Genomic DNA, 9779 nt, shown 5'->3' with positions numbered 1-9779 from the left:
TAATCAGAATGGGGTATAATTTTGTAGTTTGGTTGACCCCTCATTTTGGTTATCCCTTTCCATCACAACCGTCATATCTTCTTCATCAAATAATTAGAGCCGTTAGATTCACATACTAAAAAAATACACTCCACAAATTCTCAGGTTCGAATCCCGTCAACAACAAATATTTATATTATTATTTATAAAAATACATAAAAGTTCTCAGGTTCGAATCCCGTTAACAATAAACATGTATATTATTTATAAAGATACATATAAATTTTCGGATTCGGATCTCACTCACTAACAACAAACATTTACATTATTATTTATGAATAAGATCTCATCAATCATATACTATTTAGTGTTTATACTATTTGAACCTAATTTGAAATTATAATTATAAAATCATAATTTAGTATTTAATTATTTATATAGAATTTTAATAAAATTATATAAAATAAAATAAAAAATATATAAATATTAACCAAAACCCGTGCGATGCACGGGCCGTAAGCTAGTAGTATATAATAACCGGAATGGAGTATAATGTGTGATTTGGTTAACCCCTCATTTTGGTTATCCTTTTCCATCACGACCGTCGGATCTTCTTCATCAAATAATCTGAATCCTTAGATCCATATACTAAAAAAATACATTTCATAAATTCTCAAGTTCAAATCCCGTCAACAACAAACATTTATATTATTATTTATAAAGATAGATATAAGTTATTAGTTTTGAATCCCGTTAACGACAAACATTTATATTATTATTTATAAAGATACATAAAAGTTTTGTTCGAATCTCACCAACATCAAACATTTACATTATTATTTATGAATAAGATCTCATCAATCATATATTATTTAAACTTAACTTGAAATTCTACATAATGATTTTATAATTATATAATCATTATTTAGTATTTAAATATTTATATAAAATTTTAATAAAGTAAAATTATATAAAATTATATAAATATTAACTAAGACCCGTGCATCGCACGGGCCGTGAGCTAGTACGTGATAATAACCCAATTGAAAAATGTGCTAAATAATCCAAACTTAACAAATCAAACCAACCCACAAAAGATTATCAAGTCGCCAACTAAAACTTTAGTTACCTCTTTTTTCGTCATTCATAACTATCATCCATCATTTACCATCCCCTTCCATCAAATTCGCATCTGTCCCATCCATCTTCTCATCCCGTTTTCTCTATTTCTAAATCTTTAATTTCTATTATAACAATTTTCAATAAAATTGAGATTTAAATCCTTTTGGTTGTGATCTTGTTACCGTACCCATCTTTTTGGGTGTATGTCTTGTTGCGTTTTTGATTCGTTGTCATGTTGCATTAAGAATGATTTCTACGGTGTATTGGGAGATCCGGGCAAACCGCTTCAAATCTAGAATTGTGGTACTTATCGCGAGAGCTCACCTCGCACAACAAAGGATTGTTCAATATATGGGGCATCTGTACCCCAACCTCAGTTGATGTAACTGATGGATATGAACATTGGTCTATCACCGTTTTTTTATGTGCGCAAGTCAATTGTGATTTTATTATTTTCAGTGATAGTGGCGTCGACTGTATTACTCTAGAAATTTTTGTAATCATTTTTATTATCAAGAATATTTATATTCTATCTGTTAAGTAATCTGAAAACAAAACGGTTATTTGTTTAGCTCGTTTTTTGTTTCACAAGTTTGGGGGTTTGTGTTCTTATATTTTAAATTCAATAAAATCTTATTGTTCGTCAAAAAAAACTTTGTTACCTGAGTTACCCGTGTCTATTTCCGTTTCAGTTACACTTTATTAGATTTTAATTAAATTTCTTATCATAAAATTATAAAGTGTAATTTTACAGAAAAGTATAACTAAAGTTTCTGTTTCCGTTTCAGTTACACTTTATTACTCTTTAATTAAATTTCTTATTATAAAATTATAAAAACACGTGATAATTATAATTTTTATTTTGGACCGTATTTATTATTTGTTAAATAAAAAACCATTACACCAACTTGTGAAAATATTGATCCTATTAAAAAATGTCCAAATATTGATTTTATTAAATTTACATTATACAAGCGCAAGAATGTCCAAATATTGATTCTATTAAAAAAAGATAATCTCAATAAATTAAAACTATCTTATGCATTTGAAAGCATATAATTTTAAGTATATGAACAAAATTTTCTTGCAATTAATATTCTAGCTGTGGACAGGCCCATGCAAGAATATCTTTTTTCATGTTTTAATCTATATATCCATATATAATAAATTTGTGGTTGTCATTTGTCAAAGCAAAGCTCTGTCTCACTGGATTATTCTTTTCCTAGTTTCTTTCATTCCATCTACTTCAACTTGTGAAAATTGTCAAAGCATCCTTTCTTAATTTGCTATTCATGTAAGACAACTTAATTTTTAATACTCCATCTATCATTATATCTATTTTGTGTGTGTCTTTCTCTTATGGCAATGACTACTTGTGCAGATTTTATCAAACATGGCTTCAACTATTGCAAGCCTCACTCTTCCACCACTCTCTGCTTTTGAAAGACAAACCCTTTTTAGGCCTCTTATCAAATTCCCAATCTTTCCCATTGGAGGAGGAGGAGGTATACCCAAGTTCTTTTTTTTTTCAAATTTTAGTTTCTCATGCTTCAGTGCATTAATTTCTTGTTTGATTAATTTATATTGATTTGCTTGTTAAGTGAAGTTGAGAAGAAATCATTGAGACCCAAGTAAAATTCATCTAGAACTTACCTGCATTTGTAACTAATATTGATATGTTAAGATCATGTAGTTGAGTTATGTTGATTTTTAGGTACTTTTTGCTATTTGAGCTTGTATGGGATGAAAAATGCATTTAACTTTGATTTGAGTTTTCTTTAATGTATCTACAAGAACATTGTTGGAGTATCCTAGGCAAGAATTGGAAAAGTTAAAAAGAAAATCAGGGGATAGAGTACCACCTTGTGGTTAAGGCCAATCCCTAGTGTTAAAATGAACTGAAAAGCAACTATAAGAGCAAGTCCCATGGTGGTGCTAAAAGAGATGCTATATATGTAATATATCACCCTTGAAAAATAAGAGCAAGTCAATTGCAATGCTAAAGTTGGTTTCATTTCTATAATTTGGAATCAAATGCTAAGAAGCTTAACTCCAATGAGGTTCTATATTTGGATGCAAATATGCATAAATGCATACTTGGTTCTAAAGCATATATGGGATCTAACCATATCTCGTCAAATAAACCATAAATGTGTACTTTGAATGAAATTTAGGTCAAAGAGACAAAAAAATTAGTTAAATATGGAAATATTTGGTTGCAAAATGCAACTAGCATTGGAATTGATATTCTATCTTAGCATCAAAGAGCACTTTTTGGTGCCGAATTATAGCAATTGCCATAACCATTTTGCATCTAGCATATAGCAATGACTATATACTTGATGCTAAATATAAAATCAAGTATAAATATTGCTATAATTGCCACCTAAGTATGTGGCAAAATGGGTAAGTAAAGTAATAGTGACAAGTATAATTGTGCATTACAGGATTAGGTAGTTAAATTATAGCTTTATTTAGATATGTTTGTGCCATTTTTAAACTATACACCGGAGCACAAGGACTATTTTAACATCAAAAATCACTTGTTGATTTCAAAGTTTAGAAATAGCTATACATATCTTAGCTCCACCGTTGGACTTGCTAATTCGGAATCGATTATCACCTCCTAATACATATGGAAAATGTTAAAGTAATTAAATTATGATGAAAGAAGAAAGATATACAGGTCAATTTATTACTTAAATCATAGATATAAGATATCCCTAAAAGTTTAATCAGCGTGATTGAAGGCTCTTTTACTAACATCAAGTCAACTTTCAGACTAAAGGATGACTGGGATTTTGTAAATAAATTTGCACCACAAGCTTCTCCTTTTAGCATTTCACATAGGTTGTGAGTTGATTTTAGTATTTTTCTTTTTGCTTCTTTAGTCGTTATAAGATGTTCCTTTTTGACACATCCTTGTTTGTGGACTCATATACCTTTATACCTGTTATGTTCTGCAAGTAAAATTATTAAATAAGTACAGGCTCTAGCTTTGGTGCTCTGGGTTTTAATTTACGTATATTTTACCTTTTTGTTATAGAGAAACAATTCCGTGTAACTGTTGCTGCAAAGGCTGCAGGTGATAGCTCCGAATCTTCGACCTCCCTGAGCATTGTGGAGTCTGTACAAAATATTGTGAGGCAACTTTTTCTCCACCACTTTCACAACACAACTACTTGTTAGAAAAGAAAATATCACCACTTATTTGGCAAGTTTTTTTTTGTACTGCATACTTTCTTATAACAAGCTGTTAGAATGCTGTTTGTAATCTATTTGGCGTGACACATCTTATAATTAAGAGTTATCACAGTCCAATATTTCCTTAATACTCAATGTACATATACCAATCTATTAGTTGACAGGGTGATGAGTGTGCAATTCCTTAAAAACTCTATATATTTAAGGCCATGTGTTTTCATTTGTTTTATGTAGAGGGACATTATTTATATTGAAAAGAAGGGTCGTGTTTAGCCTAAAATTATGTTCAAGATAGTAGATGATTATATTTACAATAGGCCATTGAAAAAAAGAGTGTTTTTAGAAATATAGTCATTTAAATTAAAAATAAGGAGGGACTATTCACATATATATTCAGTAGATGTGTATATGCCAAGATTATATTCCTAACTGGGAGATCACCTGCTTAGGTTCCTTTTCTTCATATTCTATCATATACTATTTATTATGCATAACAAGGCTTGTACTACAAACAATGTAAATTACCTTTTATATGCTAGGAATTCCCCTGAATGGAAAGGTGTGCAAGCTCATTTTCCTTACTCCAATCCATTATTGTTTCTGAAATACTTGAACTCTTTCTCGAGGAAAATAAAATCAGCAGATTGGACTTATACAGTGAAATAGTGAATATCTTTTCTCTATCCGCTTGGATTATCATAATTTGCAATACTTCTTCTTGACCTATTTTCTAATCTTGCTGCAATATGCTTTTGACAGTGGGATAACTCTGAAGACCGAATTGCTTTATTTGGGTTGGGATTTGCAGGAGTTGTGGCTCTTTGGGCGTCTGCAAACCTAATCACAGTAATATTGACATTCTATATTTTATTATTAAATGTATAGGATTTATATGGTCAGTAAAAACATTTAAATTTGTAAAGAATAGCAGAGTCTAACATATGAAGCCAATAGCACAATTTTTTTCTTCATAATGTTTTTTTGGTTAATTAGACATTTAGACTACAATTATATCCCTTGATCTATTACAAGAAGTTTCAGTGCTTCTACGTAACCTGTCTTTAAGGTTTATGAACATTGAATCTTGACATATATTTAGTCATCAAAAAAGGTCAGCTCAGAAAAACTACCATATGTCGTATTATACATGAAGAATAAATTATTAATTTTTTATAATTAGTTATTTGAAATGTTCATTATATTTCTGTTTACCATTTATAGTCATAGAAACTTAATTAGTACGATCGCATGCCTGTAATAACTAATAAGCGATAATTGTTTCTTACAAATATATACCTACCAGCACTTAAATATATGGAGATTATAATATTTATTTTATATATGCAGGCTATCGACAAACTTCCTCTTATCCCAGGTGTACTTGAGTTTGTTGGAATACTTTTTTCTTCGGTAAGTTTTGTAATTAATGTATGCATTGGGCATTGGTGACTTGGTGTACCTACACGAGTACCCCAAGCCAAGTTTAAAAATGTTGTACATAATTATTTAAAGAAGTCACATTCGCATTTGAGTTCCACTTACTTTCATTCTAAAAATTAGTGTTTACCAATTAAAATCTCAGAAGTTAAAATCTCAGAAGTAAACTTTCTACAATTAGTAGTCTAGACATATTGTACATGATGTTACAAACCACAACATAGAAAAGACCTTGCATCATTCTTGAATTTAATAATAAATAGAGATTGAAGTCACAGGAGGTTCATCAGTACTGTACTGCGTGTGAGTGAGTGTGTGTGTCGTAATTACTGTCAAGTAATATAGCAATCTCAAGTAACACATATACGAAGTTTCCAGCAATTCAGTCCTCTAGTAAAGTAATATATGTGATGTACTTTGATTAATTTCAACTAAAAGACTTAAGTACTGTGATGCATATTATATTTAGTACTAGTTACTTTCCCCTCTTTTCAGTTTAGTGAAACTGTTTCTGAAATATAATGATTTATTATATTAATTTAATAACTGACCTTCATTTACTTAATGTTGGATTTTTTTTTTGTTTGAAAATATCTTGACACCAGTGGTGAAATTCTGGCTTGTCATTGCATTAGTAGATGTGAATAACCATCCGCTGTTTTTATATCAGTGAATCATTGTCATCTCAGCCACCAAATGAATTGTGTTAGAGATGACTTGCCATTTCATCAATATATTTACATCTGTTATGCACTTTCCTTCAAATTTTAATTTTGATTTATGTTTGTTTCAGTGGTTTGTGTATCGCTATCTGTTATTCAAACCAGACAGGTAAGAATCGCTTTGCTGCAAAGTTGATATAGTAGATGCATAATTATTAGTGTCACGATATATAATACATTAACCTGTAATGTCAGCTGGCAAGAGATTGAAAGAATATGAGACTCAGTTCCGATTTAGCTAGTTAATTACAATGATTACTAGCGTAGTGGGTAAGCTTGCAGAAATTTGTTAGGTCCCTAATAAAATGTATCATTTGTTTTCGCTCGTCTTCTTAGGCAGGAGCTGGGGCAAGCCATCACCAAGAAAGTATCAGATATCTTGGGCCAGTAATGTACGTTGTAGACAATATATATGTAACAAAGAGTGTATTTTTCAGATATTAAACTTATATATTTGCTGCATATATTTTGTACCGATTTCAAATATGCAAAATGCACAGTATAAGCTCTATGTAATATTTGACAAAAAATGTTCGGAAATGAATTATTTGGTTATGTGTGGCCTTGTCTCATGGAAAATACAAGTCTTGGACAACGAGGTGTCCTCCAGCCAAATGCTATTTTGCTACATACTCTTGCAGTGTGAATTGCTGCGATTTCAACTATCGCTGTTGAACTGTCTTCTAGGAGAAATGGACAACAAGTAGTCAGGAACATTACACACACTTTGTAATCTACCCATCATTCGTTGACATATTTGATTAAGCTGTAAATGTTCTAGTCAACTTATATTTCAGAATTCTTTAACACGCCACTGGTTCACAACGTCAATTGCGTTGAATATGCTTGTGCATATCTTCCATATTATATTTCAGTAATGGTTCTCATTTCACCAAACTATAATAAACTGGTACGTTAATTTAATCACAGCTTTCTTAAATTAAAAATACTTAATTAGATTTACTCTTATTCTCTTCTGAAGAAGAGCTCTTATACTTGTTAATTACTTCTGACCACTTGATTATTGAGTGACAGCATTCAAAATACAAGGTTTTGTTCTAATATATATAGAGTTGTGTAACATTTTATTACAGCATCCTAGGAAGAGATCCTTCAGGTACGTAAAATATTTGGCTAACTTCTTTTAAATTATCGTTTAAGTGTACTTATCTGTCAGATTAAGTAAGCAACTAATGTGAAAATTAACGTGGAGTGTTTACTTGCATTGTTATTCCGAGGGAGACTTCCGATGTTGAGCGGCCAGTTTTGAATTTCCAAGAAGGATCATGCCATTGACGTGTTCTGTTATCGCGGCTGCTCTACTCATATCTTCTATGTGACCTAGCGGGAGTATGTGTATATATATAGTTGTAGAGGCTATGATCTACACTTAGAAGATTGCCTAGTGACAGCATATACTATTGTTCATATTTCAAAACAACTTGTGCCCGCATTAGCACAAGTCTAATCAGAATCAATGACTAGAGTTGAGGACACTGATCAACATACTGGTGCACCAGTTACAGGCCAACCCGCCAATGGCTTGTATCCTCCGCCTGCATCTTCCCAATATCAACCTCAGGCCAATGGCACGTATCCTTCGCCCGCCCCTTCCTCATATCAACCTCAAGTTGTCAACCAGTATCCAGCTCATATCGGAAACCCCTGGTCCACAGGATTGTTTGATTGCCAATTAGACCAAACAAATGGCAAGTGTTTGATTTTTTCAGTTTCTTCATTATGAAATGTATGTTTTTTTTAATGTTAATCTAATGTTTTTCAGTCTTTTTTTGCAGCCATTATGACAACGCTATTCCCTTGTTTGACATTTGGTCAGATAGCTGAGGTTCTTGATGAAGGAGAAATGAGTAAGAACCTTATCATTGGAGTGTTCTTTCTATTTTTTTGCCTCTTGTTTATGTTATATTGAGACAAATGTGCATGATTTTATTTTGATGCAGCTTGTCCAATGGGAAGTTTTATATACTTGTTGCTGACACCTGCTCTGCTCTCGAATTGGTTATTTGGATCGAAGTATCGAGCAAAGTTGAGAAGAAAATATAATTTGGTTGAAGCTCCATATGCAGATGCCATCTCTCACATAATTTGTCCATGCTGTTCGCTTTCTCAAGAATATAGAGAACTAAAGATACGAGGACTCGATCCCGCCCTTGGTATTCTTCTTTTGTACTTGTGCTGCTATACAGACAGCACAATAAACAAAACAAGGCTTCCGATATTGAAACCTTCCACAGCTTTATTGATTTTTTTTTAATACAAGTTATTAAAATGTTTAATGGGAATTTATGTTTGATTGTGCAGGATGGAATGGAATACTTGCCCAACAATCGAGAATGCAGAACCAGAATCCTCCTCAATATCAAACCATGTCAATGTAGAATGAAATTTTGGTTTTGTTTGTATCAAAAGTGAAATGAGTTTGTTCATGAGTTGAAGCTAGCTTTGTCATAGGAGTAAACAAGAAAACCCGACTCTACTGGTTTTTCTTTAAGTTTGTACATTGATTCAATATTGTAGTCATACCATGTAAAGGTAGCATTATGGTTTGCAAGAACATTGTTTTTGAGTGACATAAATGATTTCTATTTTAATATACATATTATTTTGTTCCTTTCTTCCATGCCTGGGTTGTATGTAGTAATACAGAAACTTCCAGGGTTCGTCAGGATTTTGGGAAGCTCCGAAACTTAAACATAAACAACAGTTTTTTACTAGAAAATTATTAATACTTAATTTACATTTACAATAGCAAGAATAATTAAATTGTAATTCTAAACTTGTAATACTAAAGTGAAAACTGATTATAATGGGGGAGGTTGTATCGTTTACATTGGCACATTGCTTGTAAAAGTGATCGTGATGCTGCCCTCGAAGAGGCCTGAGAGGTGTGGGAACTTGTATTCATCAAGACCTAAACATCACGTAAGATTAGTTTTGGATCCCTTGTCTGATCGGAAGAATAAGTCCTGAAAGAGGAGTGCTCTATTTATTACAAAGGGGCAGTCGACTCCTGGGGAAGGAACGTTTATTCCTTGAGGGCCAGTTGACAGCAATGTGCAGTTGGCCCTTCGGAAGGAACGTTTGTTCTTTGAAGAGGGCAGTCGACAACAACGCTATATTGCTACAAACTCTTGCAGTGTGAATTACCACGATTTCAGTATCACCGTTGACCTGTCCTCTAGTAGAATAGGGCAACCACTGGTCTGAACATTACACATATACTACATGCATGTTTTCTGTAATCTACTAATCATATTTTGCATCTTGATGAGTTGACATTTTCGATATAAGCTG

General features: G+C 32.1%; 2 protein-coding genes across 2 annotated transcripts; both read left to right on the top strand.

The window, feature by feature from the left end:
* The first annotated feature begins 2246 nt into the window (after window positions 1-2246).
* LOC141724830 (protein CURVATURE THYLAKOID 1C, chloroplastic) lies at window positions 2247-7019 on the top strand. The gene is made up of 7 exons (XM_074527115.1): window positions 2247-2395; window positions 2483-2606; window positions 4148-4242; window positions 5065-5151; window positions 5653-5715; window positions 6536-6573; window positions 6801-7019. The coding sequence occupies exons 2-7, from the start codon at window positions 2495-2497 to the stop codon at window positions 6853-6855; spliced, it is 450 nt and encodes a 149-aa protein (XP_074383216.1). The 5' UTR covers window positions 2247-2395; window positions 2483-2494; the 3' UTR covers window positions 6856-7019.
* Window positions 7020-7173: 154 nt separating this feature from the next.
* LOC141724829 (protein PLANT CADMIUM RESISTANCE 8-like) lies at window positions 7174-9095 on the top strand. Its single transcript, XM_074527114.1, has 4 exons — window positions 7174-8173; window positions 8261-8332; window positions 8426-8638; window positions 8787-9095. The coding sequence occupies exons 1-4, from the start codon at window positions 7942-7944 to the stop codon at window positions 8861-8863; spliced, it is 594 nt and encodes a 197-aa protein (XP_074383215.1). The 5' UTR covers window positions 7174-7941; the 3' UTR covers window positions 8864-9095.
* The last annotated feature ends 684 nt before the right edge of the window (window positions 9096-9779 follow it).

The sequence above is a fragment of the Apium graveolens genome, chromosome 5, assembly GCF_009905375.1.
Source record: "Apium graveolens cultivar Ventura chromosome 5, ASM990537v1, whole genome shotgun sequence".
Taxonomy (NCBI): domain Eukaryota; kingdom Viridiplantae; phylum Streptophyta; class Magnoliopsida; order Apiales; family Apiaceae; genus Apium; species Apium graveolens.
The sequence above is the reverse complement of the archived record's forward strand: the minus strand, read 5'-3'. Positions and strand labels throughout refer to the sequence as shown.